Source organism: Rhinoraja longicauda, chromosome 31, assembly GCF_053455715.1.
Source record: "Rhinoraja longicauda isolate Sanriku21f chromosome 31, sRhiLon1.1, whole genome shotgun sequence".
Lineage (NCBI taxonomy): Eukaryota > Metazoa > Chordata > Chondrichthyes > Rajiformes > Arhynchobatidae > Rhinoraja > Rhinoraja longicauda.
The window spans coordinates 10,432,040-10,445,194 of NC_135983.1; the positions used below are offsets into that span (position 1 = coordinate 10,432,040).

General features: G+C 39.7%; 1 protein-coding gene across 2 annotated transcripts in view; it reads right to left on the reverse strand.

Annotated features, from left to right (window-relative positions):
• Nucleotides 1–13,155, reverse strand: part of LOC144608441 (putative G-protein coupled receptor 82) — a 49,477-nt gene that overhangs the window by 25,852 nt on the left and 10,470 nt on the right. Inside the window, exon 2 of one of the 2 annotated variants that reach the window (XM_078426213.1) lies at nucleotides 11,252–11,339. The exons of the other annotated variant lie outside the window; for it this stretch is intronic. Within the exon in view, the coding sequence (XP_078282339.1) occupies nucleotides 11,252–11,310 (59 nt within the window). The 5' untranslated portion in view covers nucleotides 11,311–11,339. The remainder of the gene's footprint in view (nucleotides 1–11,251; nucleotides 11,340–13,155) is intronic. 2 annotated transcript variants of the gene reach the window in all.

The window sequence follows — 13,155 nt, forward strand, 5'->3', positions numbered from 1 at the left end:
AGCAAATTTCCCCCCATTACTGAACAAACTACATAAGAATATTCAATATTGGAAAACACTCCCTATCTCAATGGTTGGCAAAATTAATGCCATAAAAATGATTTTTTTACCGCAAATATTATACCTTTTTCAGACAATTCCGATATATCTGACAAAAAACTTTTTTAAAAAATTGGACTCTATTGTTAATGATTTTATCTGGGATTATAAGAATCATAGGATAAACAAAAGACACTTGTGTAAATCAAAAATAAATGGAGGCCTGGCTTTACCCAATTTTTTGTTTTATTTCTGGGCAGTTAATATTAAAAATATGAATTTCTGGTTGGAAGAAATAGATCATCAACCAGACTGGTTAAAAATGGAAAAGGAAGATTGTTTACCTTTTGATATTGGTTCGATATTATTTGCTACGTCTAAATTAAACAAAAAAATTTATAGGGAAAACCCTATAATATTTAGTGCTACACGAATTTGGAAACAATTAAAAAAGACATTAAAATTAGATAATTTATCACTTTTTCTTCCAATTGTGAATAATCCTTTGTTTAAGCCTTCATGGGTAGACGGGGGTTTTACACAATGGAAGGATTATGGAATTAAAAATATGGGACAACTTTATAAGGAAGGCACCTTTCTGACATTTCAGGAGTTGCAACAGACTTATGGTCTTCGTGGAAATGATTATTTCAGATATCTTCAACTTAGAGATTATGTAAAATCGAACTCCCAAAATTTTCGAATTAGAAATTCAGAAATTCTTGATGAATGTTGGAACAAACATCCTAATACAGAAAAATTAATATCTTATATATATAATATCTTATTAGACAGTGACATTCCCTCCACGGACTTATACAGACAAAAATGGGAAAAAGAATTAAACCAAGTAATTACGAAAGATACTTGGGAAGAAAGTTTGCAACATATACATCAGTGTTCACTAAACGCCAGACATTCTCTAATACAATTTAAAGTAATACATAGGTTACACTATTCAAAAACAAAACTACATAAAATTTTCCAACATATCTCACCTAAATGTGATAAATGTCAACATTTAGAAGCTACATTATTTCATATGTTCGCAAACTGTATAAAAATTAAAAAATTCTGGGTAAATATTTTTAGCATAATATCTAAAGTAACCAGCACACAATTGGACCCAGATCCAAAATTAATTATACTCGGAATATTAGAATTAAATCAAACATTTAGAACAATACAAAGAAACTTTATGGATTATAGTTTAATAACGGGAAAAAAATTAATTCTAAAATTTTGGAAAGGCCCTACGGTCCCCACAATCAAAATGTGGATTATAGAAATGACGGAGACCTTAAACGTGGAAAGAATCAGATTTTCCCTGTTGGACAAACAGGAATTATTCATTGGAATATGGTCTCCTTTTATTGATTACTTAAAGGGTCAGAATGGTTCAGCACAGGAACCTGACTAGCACTCGGACTAAAGAATGGATGAAATGCTATACTTTGAAATGTACGTATATATCTCCAATGAAGTTTTTGTTATTTTAATAAATTTTTCCATTCTTCTTTAACTAACTTTTTCCTTATCTTTATAATTTGTTCTTGTTTTTGTTTTTATTTTGCTTCTCTCTCTTTTCTTTCTTTACTTCATCTATTTCTTTAGTTCTATCTAGTTTTTAAAAAAAAGGGGGCAAAAGGTATTGGAGACAATATAATAATAATTGACAATATTATCAATTTAAAAATGTATGACTGTAAAGATGTACCTATCTCCAATAAAAAATTTATCTCAAAAAAAAAAAAATGCTTGTGTTTAACCAATTTATTTACCGTCAGGACATTTGACAGGTAGATTGGAGGCGACAGTTTGAAGGTCAGGTAAGCGTGGGAATTTTCGCGATGTTTATGGCTATCAGCCATTACATTTAAAGTGGGCTCCCAACCCAGATATGCATCCCAGAAACCAGGTATGCATCTCCCGTACAGTTGCAAAGAATGCACACACACTTTATACAAAAATCCACTTAACCACTTTTAAAATTAATTTTTTTAATACAGCTATTAGTAAACTGGAAGTAAATCCAGTTTATGCCTTGTTACCGTGATGCTTGGTTTTTAAGTAACTCATGCAAGATGTTATAGTTCAAAACGCTCAAGTACTTACCGACTTGTCAGTGATTTCAGCGAAAATAAGGACGCCGGAGAAGCATTGACAGCGTGGGAATTTCGCGATGTTTCCGAAGACGCTGTAATCTCGACCTGACTCGGCATTGTCATGGTCATTGTCGTCGGGTAAAAGTAAAGTTTGGCGATCTGCTACGACTTTGACAGTCGCCGGCAGTCGCCTTAAAATCGCCTAAAGTGGGACAGGCCCATAAACCCATATTTTTACCAAGACAATTGAGGTGATGGCACTCAGGTGCACGTGAGGTGTGACACTGTGTGGTCTCGGTATTTGAACAAAGACAGTGAGCTACCAGAGAAAAACTAACACCAGTTGGCAGCATTGAAGGCAGAAGTGGGAAGTAATACTCAGAAAGAAAGCGTGCGCGCCTGACCTCTTACCTCTGGAAAAGGGAAGCCCGAGGGGGGGGGGGGGGGGGGGGTGGCAGGTGAGGGGTGAATTCCGAAGGAGGTTTAAATAGTTATAAAATAACTGGATGGGGAAGGTGCAGCAAGCAGGTTCCTCCTTGCAAGTGAAACAGAGCCATGACCGCAAACGGCAAATAGACAACAGCACAGAGAATTCAGGTGAAAGCTCAGCGGTGGGGAAAGGTGGAAGTCAGCACCACAGGAGGAGGGCGAGGTGAGCAAATCAGCCACATAATGGGAAACTAGTAAAGCACACAAAAGTGAAAACAATAGGATATACTGTTGGCACGGATTCAAGTGAGATCGGCTTGTCGCACTGATGGGCTTAATGGCTGACGTGTGCTGTACATTGGTGCATTTAACCGAGATCATTTAAATGAAACCCTGTAAAGTTCATTTGGTTATTGCCTGGAACAATTCGCATGGGTTCAATGAAAAATATAACGAATGGTACGTCCAAATGGAGTGATCTACTAAAGGGTAATGAGATTTGGTTTTGTTTAGTTTAGAGATACAGCGCGGAAACAGGCCCTTCGGCCCACTGAGTCCACACTGACCAGCGATCCCCGCAGATTAACACTATTCTACACACACGACGGAAAATTTACATTTTTACCAATCCGATTAGCCTGCAAACCTGTACGTCTTTGGAGTGTGGGAGGAAACCGGAGCACCCGGAACAGCCTCTTCAGCCCACCGAGTCCGTGCTGACCAGCAATCAACCCCGTACATGCTAGCACTGTCCTATACACTTGGGGAACAATTTACAATTTTTACCGAAGCCAACAAACCCGCACCTCTTTGGAATGTGGGAAGAAACCGGAGCACCCGGAGAAAACTCACGCGGTCACAGGGAGAACGTACAAACTCCGTACAGGCAGCACCCTCAGTCAGGATCGAACCCGGGTCTCTGGCGCTGTGAGGCAGCAACTCTACCGCTGCGCCACCGTGCTGCCCCTAATTCTAAATCCAAATTCTGCTTCATCTCAGCTTATGTTTTGGCTGAAACCTTTAAAGGCCTTTATCGTCCAATCAGCCACTAGCCAAACCCAACACTTACTGCAGAAAGAAAATTACCATCTATTATTTGAGAACAGTTTTGATACATGTATTTCAGAGCATATGCACCAGTAACCACTATCCAAAGATAAGCTTCCTGTAAACGCTCTGGTTCTTAGTATTACTGCTACATCCTGACGTAATGTAATAAAAATTAAATGCAGTCACTGGTTTATACCAAAGATGGACAAAAAATGCTGGAGTAACTCAGCGGGTCAGGCAGCATCTCCGTAGAAAATGGATAGGTGACGTTTCGGGTCGGGACCCTTCTTCAGACATACCTGAAGATAACCTGAAGTTAACTCCTCTTGAGTTATCTTTCTATCATGTCCTTAAGGAGTCTGCTGGTGACAGAATTTGGAGCAAAAAACAAGCTGCTGGAGTAACTCATCGGGTCAGGCTGTACCCGTGGAGGGACAGACATCATCATTGGTAATCATCAATAAATTTAATTCTTTTCACCACAACCTTCTGCATTCAATTGGCAAGCCCAGTCAGTTTAGCTTAGTTTAGTTTAGAGATAGAGCGCGGAAACAGACCCTTTCGGCCCACCCGGGTCCGCGCCGACCAGCGATCCCTGCACATGAACACTATCCGATACCCACTAGGGACAATTTTTTTAAACATTTACCAAGTCAATTAACCTACATACCTGTACGTCTTCAGAGTGTGGGAGGGGGGGGGGGGGGGGGGCGTGTCCAATGCTTGGCTGAGTAGACATAACTTTTCAGCACTCCCGAAAACAAAGCCCTAAACTGCTAAACAAAAGACGAACTAAAGGAAATCAAGTACTTTAAATTAAATCAGAAAGTATACAGAAAGTATACAGAACGTATGGATGCCTTCCAAGAAAGAAAAAAGAGGAGTACAACGGCCACAGAAGCAAGGAAATCCAACAAAGGAATCAAGAAAAAAAATCGAAGGTAGGCCCACAGCTTTGATGGAGCAGGGGACTGGATTTGGTGACCCCCTCGGCAGGCGGTGAGTCTGGGGAGGGCTCCGGTACGAAGCTGGAGTCGGCTACTCCCAGCAAGCGCTCTTTGACTCGGGGCAAAATACGAGGGGGTCACCGTGAGTTACCAAAAAGGCCCACAGTTTGCCGAGAGGCTGCTGAAGTCGAGTCTGGAGTTTCAGACACGAGTGATTATGAGGTAACGGGAGAACCCACTAGCAGTGGAAGTGGAAATGAGGAAGAAGAAAATCAAGAAGAAACAGAGATTAATATGAAAACGATGTTTCAAGAAATTATTAACAGGCTTAAGAAAATTGAAGGAGATAACAAATTAATGAGGAGAGATAACAAGAAATTGCATAAGACTTTGAAAAAAATGGAGGAGAATTTTCAAACAGTGACAAATAAAGTGGATAATATACAAATATCATATCATCATATCATATACATACAGCCGGAAACAGGCCTTTTTTCGGCCCTCCAAGTCCGTGCCGCCCAGCGATCCCCGCACATTAACACTATCCTACACCCACTAGGGACAATTTTTATATTTACCCAGCCAATTAACCTACATACCTGTACGTCTTTGGAGTGTGGGAGGAAACCGAAGATCTCGGAGTAAACCCACGCAGGTCACGGGGAGAACGTACAAACTCCTTACAGTGCAGCACCCGTAGTCAGGATCGAACCCGAGTCTCCGGCGCTGCATTCGCTGTAAAGCAGCAACTCTACCGCTGCGCTACCGTGCCGCCCAATGGAAAATGAAATGTTAAAATCTAGAGTGGAAAAAAATAAAGACAGTATTACTGCTGCAGCAATTGAAAGCAAAAAGACGGCGGAGAAGTTGGATGCCTTGGAAAACTATAGCAGGAGGAATAATGTTAAAATTGTTGGTTTGCCAGAGGGAGTGGAGGGGGAAGACCCAATTAACTTCTTTCAAGATTGGATAGTGACCACTCTGGGAATAGACAAACAAGGTCGGATGGAAATAGAAAGAGCACATAGGGCTCTAAGACCGAAACCCTCGGCTAATCAAAAGCCAAGATCTGTGTTGATTAAATTTTTAAGATACCAAGATCGAGAATTGGTTTTCAAAACAGTCTGGAATAATATAAGAGAGGGAAAACCAATAGAACATGAAGGTACTAAAATAATCTTTTACCCAGACATCAGTAATGTCTTGTTGAGCAGAAAAAAAGAATTTAATAAGGCAAAAAATATTCTATGGAAGAAGGGCTATAGGTTTATTTTACTGCATCCGGCTACTTTGAAGATTATGATCAACACTGGAGAAAATAAAATTTTTAAAGACTTTGTCAAAGCAGAAGAGTATGTGGAAGAATTGCCATCGAGAAATGCTTAAGAAGACTCATGAATGAATGATTATTAATAAGATCTGTATACTATAGAGGGGATTCATTGTATTAAGGATTGTTAAGAAGTACTTGATACATCGGGGGGGTTGGAGAATGTGGATGCTCCACCATAATCATGGGCACAAGTGTGGTGTGGACCACACCTCGTATAATAGAGGGGGGTAATGTTGCTAATCTATTTATTAACAACATTAGAGGGAGGGTTTATTTCTCTATCTCTCTTTTTCCTTTTCTGTTTTTATACCTGGACTATGGAGGGGAGCACACTGAAAAACGGCACAATGTAAATACCGGAAGAGGTATCAAGGTAAGGAAAAAGGAAAAAAAAAAAAAGGAATGAATGGATAACAAATAAAAAAATTTAAGCTATAATGTGAATGGGTTAAATGGACCGATAAAAAGGAAGAGAATTTTAACACAGATGAAAAAATTGGAAGTAGATATAGCTTTCTTGCAAGAAACACATCTAACGGAAAAAGAACATCAAAAGTTAAAGAGAGATTGGGCAGGAAGTATGGTCACATCTTCTTTTAACTCAAAAGCAAGAGGGGTTGCTATCCTATTTAAGAAAACGCTACCAATTAAGATACAAAATATTGTAAGTGACCCAGTAGGTAGATTTGTAATGGTACATTGTCGAATTTTCTCAGAATTGTGGACCTTAATGAATATATATGCACCTAATATAGATGATGAGAAGTTTGTGCAGGGTACCTTTTTAAATCTGGCGGAAGCACATGAAAATATATTGATAGGGGGAGATTTCAATTTTTGTTTAGATCCAGTAATGGATAGATCAACAAGGACAACGACAAGGACAAGAGCAGCGAAGACAACCTTGAATTTAATGGAAAATTTAAATTTAATAGATGTTTGGAGGAAAAGCCATCCCAGGGAAAGAGACTACTCCTTTTATTCCAATAGACACGATACATATTCAAGAATAGATCTATTTTTGATTTCAGCTCAAATAAGGGGTAGAATAATACAAATAGATTACAAGGCTAGATTGCTATTGGATCACTCACCATTACTAATGAAAATTACGATGCCAGATAAAGAACAGTCAGTGTATAGATGGAGACTCAACTCTTTACTATTGAAAAGGTAAGATTTTTGTGATTTTATTCGAGGACAAATTGGATTATTTTTGGAAACAAATTTAAATTCAGTTGATGATACATTTATTGTATGGGATGCAATGAAGGCTTATTTGAGAGGCCAAATTATAAGCTACTCATCTAAGATAAAGAAAGATTATAGGAAGGAATCTGAAAGATTAGAAAAAGAAATCACCGTATTAGAAAAAGACTTACAGAAAGCTTCTTCAGATACGAAAAAAATACAACTTGCAAATAAAAAATTTCAATACAATACTTTACATACTTACAGAACAGAAAAACTAATATTACGAACTAACCAAAGATATTATGAATTAGGAGAAAGAGCACACAAGGTATTGGCATGGCAACTGAAAGAAGAACAAATATTAAGAACAATAAATTCAATTAGAACGGATCAAAACATTATTACTTATAAACCTAGAGAAATCAATGAGGTATTTAAGCAATTCTACACTAATCTGTACCATTCTGAATCTGAAAAGGATGAAATTAAGATAAATATTTTTTTATCCAAGATACAATTACCAACAATCTCTAATGAGGAGCAGATGGGACTAAATGCCTCCTTTACTTTGAGAGAAGTGGAGGAAGTATTATATTCTTTACCAAGTAATAAATCTCCAGGGGAAGATGGTTTCCCGCCTGAGTTCTATAAAAAATTTAAAGATTTGTTGTTACCAGTATTTATGGAAGTGATACATCAAGCGGAAAATCTTCTACATTACCAGAATCCTTCTCAATGACAATTATAACCGTAATTCAAAAAAAAGGGAAAGACTCTTTAAATGCATCTTCTTATAGACCAATATCATTGTTGAATGCAGATTATAAAATAGTTGCTAAGCTTTTGGCAAGGAGATTGGCAGAATATTTACCGAAGCTGGTTAAAGAGGACCAAACTGGATTTGTCAAAAAAAGGAAAATATCTGATAATGTAGCAAGATTTATAAGTATTTTACATTTAGCACAGAAAAGAAAGGAATTGAGCGTAGCAGTTGCTTTAGATGCTGAAAAGGTGTTTGACAGGTTAGAATGGGATTTTTTATTTAAGATATTAGAGAAGTACGGATTGGGAAATGGTTTCATTAACTGGGTAAAAGCTCTTTATAAACAACCTAAAGCCAAAGTGGTGACAAATGGCCAATCTTCTCAATCATTTAATTTGGAAAGATCTAGTAGACAGGGATGTCCCTTGTCACCAGCTTTATTTGTATTGGCTATTGAACCTCTGGCAGAACTAATAAGATCAGATTTAGACATTGAAGGATTTAAAGTTAATCAGGAAAATCACAAAATTACTTTATTTGCAGATGATGTTTTAATTTGTCTTACTAGACCATTGGAATCCTTAAGAAAATTATATTTCAGACTGGAAGAATATGGGAAAGTATCAGGATACAAAATTAATAAAGATAAAACTGAAATAATGCCTCTTTTTGAAGGTAATTATGATCAATGTAAAAGAGAAAGTCAGTTTAAATGGCAAAAAGAAGGCATGAAGTACCTAGGGGTTAAAGTAGATAATAAGTTAAATAATCTGTATAAACTAAATTATAAACCACTAATTACGCTAATTACCACTAATTACCACTAACCACCAGTTTCAAGCACGCGGTGGTCCAGCCCCTACTGAAAAAACCTAACCTAGACCCCACCTTGCCTAGCAACTACAGACCCATTTCCAAACTGCCATTCCTGTCAAAAGTCCTTGAAAAGGCAATCCTTAACCAATTAGTGCCCTACCTGCACCAAAACACCATCCTGGAAAGTTTCCAGTCAGGTTTCAGAGCCCACCACAGCACAGAGTCTGCCTTGTTGAAGGTACACAACGACCTGCTTCTCGCCATCGACACCGGCGACTGTGCAATCCTGCTCCTTCTCGACCTCAGCGCAGCATTCGATACAGTGGACCACACCATCCTTATTGACCGTCTCCGGTACGCGGTTGGCATTGATGGCACTGCCCTGAGCTGGTTCGCTTCGTACCTCAAAGATAGGAGTTTCGCCATCAACATAGGCAGTTATTCCTCTGCTCCAGCTAGCCTCTGCTGCGGAGTTCCACAAGGCTCCATCCTAGGCCCCATTCTCTTCTCTCTATACATGCTCCCCCTTGGCCAAATCATTCAAAGGCACGGCATTTCTTTCCACTGCTATGCCGATGACACTCAGCTTTACCTCCCCCTGAAACCCAACAACCAGTCAAATTTAAACAGCCTCTCACACTGCCTTGAGGACATAAAATGTTGGATGGCACAGAACTTCCTCCAATTAAATGAGAGCAAGTCAGAGGTCATCCTATTCGGCCCCCCCGACTCCATCAAATTGATAACAGGCAGTCTTGGAAGCCTATCCTGCCTAGTCAAACCGCATGTCAAAAACCTCGGCATGATATTTGACTCTGCATTAAAATTTGATAAGCAAGTCAACGCTGTGGTAAAAGCCAGCTTCTTCCAACTTCGAACCATAGCTAAAATCAAACCTTTCCTCAAATTCGACGACACAGAAAAAATCATTCACGCTTTCATTTCCTCCCGCCTAGACTACTGCAACTCCCTATACACTGGGATCAGCCAATCTTCCCTGTCCCGCCTGCAACTGGTCCAAAACGCCGCAGCGAGACTCCTGACGGGTACCCGTAAAAGGGACCACATCACCCCGATTCTGGCCTCTCTCCACTGGCTCCCTGTACGGCACAGAATTAACTTCAAGCTCCTCCTATTCACGTATAAAGCCCTAAATGGACACTCCCCCCCCTACATCAAAAATCTTCTAACCCCCCTCTCTAACTCCAGGTCCCTCAGATCGGCCGACTTGGGGCTATTCACTATCCCGCGGTCTAGGCTTAAACTCAGGGGTGACCGCGCTTTTGCGGTTGCAGCTCCTAGACTGTGGAACAGCATCCCTCTCCCGATCAGAACTGCCCCCTCCATCGACTCCTTTAAGTCCAGGCTCAAAACATATTTCTACTCCCTAGCGTTTGAGGCTCATTGAGGAGGCGCTGTGAACTGTTTGCGTACTACTGTATGTTTTCATTTTTTTTTTTCTATTGGAACCTAATCAAATGTTCAGCACTTTGGTCAACGTGGGTTGTTTTTAAATGTGCTATACAAATAAAATTGACTTGACTTGACTTGACTTGAATTAAAAAAATAGATGAGGACTTGAAGAAATGGATGAATCTTCCAATTACATTGCTAGGGAGAGTGAACTGTATTAAGATGAATATTTTTCCGAGGATACAGTATTTATTCCAAACACTGCCTATACCTTTACCAAATAATTTTTTTCAAGAATTGAATAAAATTGTGAAAAATTTTCTTTGTAAAGGTAAAATGCCAAGAGTGTCTATGGAAAAATTAACATGGAAATTTGAATTAGGTGGACTGCAATTACCAAATTTTAAAAATTACTATCTGGCAGCACAAATGAGTTTTATTTCATCCTTTTATCAAGAGGGTGGAAAAACAGCATGGATTAAAATTGAAATGGATAAAATAAAAGAACTATGCCCAGAAGAATTTATCTATAAATGGGAAGCGAAGCTATTAGTTAAGGATCAAGAGTCACCTTTGCTAAAACATTTAATTAATATATTGTTGAAAACAGTTAAAGCTAATGATAAAAGATTCTTTCTAACAGCTAAAACTCTATTAGTAAAAAATAGATTACTGCCGTTTGCTTGGAATAATCAAATATTACAAGTCTGGGAACAGAAGGGTATTAAACATATAGGAGATTGCTATGAAGGAAATAATTTGTTGACATTTTCTCAATTGAGAAACAAATATCAAATTCCAAGGAACAGTATTTTTTTCTATTATCAACTACAATCTTTTTAAAGGGAAAAGTTAGGTAATTCAATGTTTTTATTTCAAATTAGAGGAATTGAATCCCTGATTCAGGGCAAGGGAACTAAAAAATTTATACCTTCAATGTATAAATTATTACAAAAATCTAGTCCAAAGACAGGAATTCAAAAATCAAGACAAAGATGGGAAACAGATCTGAATATTAGCATTGATGAACCAAGTTGGGAAAGATTGTGTTTAGAAAGTATGAAAAATACTATTAATGTGAGATATAGTTTAGTACAATATAATTTTTTACATCAATTATATTTAACTCCGAAAAAATTAAACAATTTAAATCCAAATTTACCTGACATTTGTTTTAGATGCAACCAGGATTGGGTACTTTTTTACACTCCACATGGGCATGTCCGAAGGTAACTCCTTTTTGGAAAGACCTAAAAAACGTTTTGGAACAATTGATGAATAAGTCAAGTCAAGTCAAGTCAATTTTATTTGTATAGCACATTTAAAAACAACCCACGTTGACCAAAGTGCTGTACATCTGATTAGGTACTAAGGAAAAAATGAAACATACAGTAGCACACAAACATATCAGCACATACAAAACAGTTCACATCGCCTCCTCAATGGGCCTCAAATGCTAGGGAGTAGAAATAGGTTTTGAGCCTGGACTTAAAGGAGTCGATGGAGGGGGCAGTTCTGATGGGGAGAGGGATGCTGTTCCACAGTCTAGGAGCTGCAACCGCAAAAGTGCGGTCACCCCTGAGCTTAAGCCTAGACCGCGGGATAGTGAGTAGCCCCAAGTCGGCCGACCTGAGGGACCTGGAGTTAGAGAGGTGGGTTAGAAGATTTTTGATGTAGGAGGGGGGAATGTCCATTTAGGGCTTTATATGTGAATAGGAGGAGCTTGAAGTTGATTCTGTACCGTACAGGGAGCCAGTGGAGAGAGGCCAGAATCGGCGTGATGTGGTCCCTTTTACGGGTACCCGTCAGGAGTCTCACTGCGGCGTTTTGGACCAGTTGCAGGCGGGACAGGGATGATTGGCTGATCCCAGTGTATAGGGAGTTGCAGTAGTCTAGGCGGGAGGAAATGAAAGCGTGAATGATTTTTTCAGTGTCTTCGAATTGGAGGAAAGGTTTGATTTTAGCTATGGTACGAAGTTGGAAGAAGCTGGCTTTTACCACAGCGTTGACTTGCTTGTCAAACTTTAATGCAGAGTCAAATATCACACCGAGGTTTTTGACATGCGGTTTGACTAGGCAGGATAGGCTTCCAAGACTGCCTGTTATCGATTTGATGGAGTCGGGGGGGCCGAATAGGATGACCTCAGACTTGCTCTCGTTTAATTGGAGGAAGTTCTGTGCCATCCAACATTTTATGTCCTCAAGGCAGTGTAAGAGGCTGTTTAAATTTGACTGGTTGTTGGGTTTCAGGGGGAGGTAAAGCTGAGTGTCATCGGCATAGCAGTGGAAAGAAATGCCGTGCCTTTGAATGATTTGGCCAAGGGGGAGCATGTATAGAGAGAAGAGAATGGGGCCTAGGATGGAGCCTTGTGGAACTCCGCAGGAGAGGCTAGCTGGAGAAGAGTAATAACTGCCTATGTTGATGGCGAAACTCCTATCTTTGAGGTAGGAAACGAACCAGCTCAGGGCAGTGCCATCAATGCCAACCGCGTACCGGAGACGGTCAATAAGGATGGTGTGGTCCACTGTATCGAACGCTGCGCTGTCGAGAAGGAGCAGGATTGCACAGTCGCCGGTGTCGATGGCGAGAAGCAGGTCGTTGTGTACCTTCAACAAGGCAGACTCTGTGCTGTGGTGGACTCTGAAACCTGACTGGAAACTTTCCAGGATGGTGTTTTGGTGTAGGTAGGGCACTAATTGGTTTAGAATTGCCTTTTCAAGGACTTTTGACAGGAATGGCAGTTTGGAAATGGGTCTGTAGTTGCTAGGCAAGGTGGGGTCTAGGTTAGGTTTTTTCAGTAGGGGCTGGACCACCGCGTGCTTGAAACAGGTTGGAACAGTGCCAGTGGCCAGAGAACTGTTGATAATAGAGAGGATGCTGGGACCGGCTATTGCAATGACATCCTTCAGAAGGGCAGTGGGGGCAGGATCAAGGGGGCAGGTTGCAGGTTTCATAGCGGAGACAAGCTTTGCAAGGGAGGATAGAGTGACGGGTTGGAAACAGTCCAATTTAGATGAACAGACTAGTGAGACAGCTAGGTCACGGGTGGGAGGGGAAATGTTCAT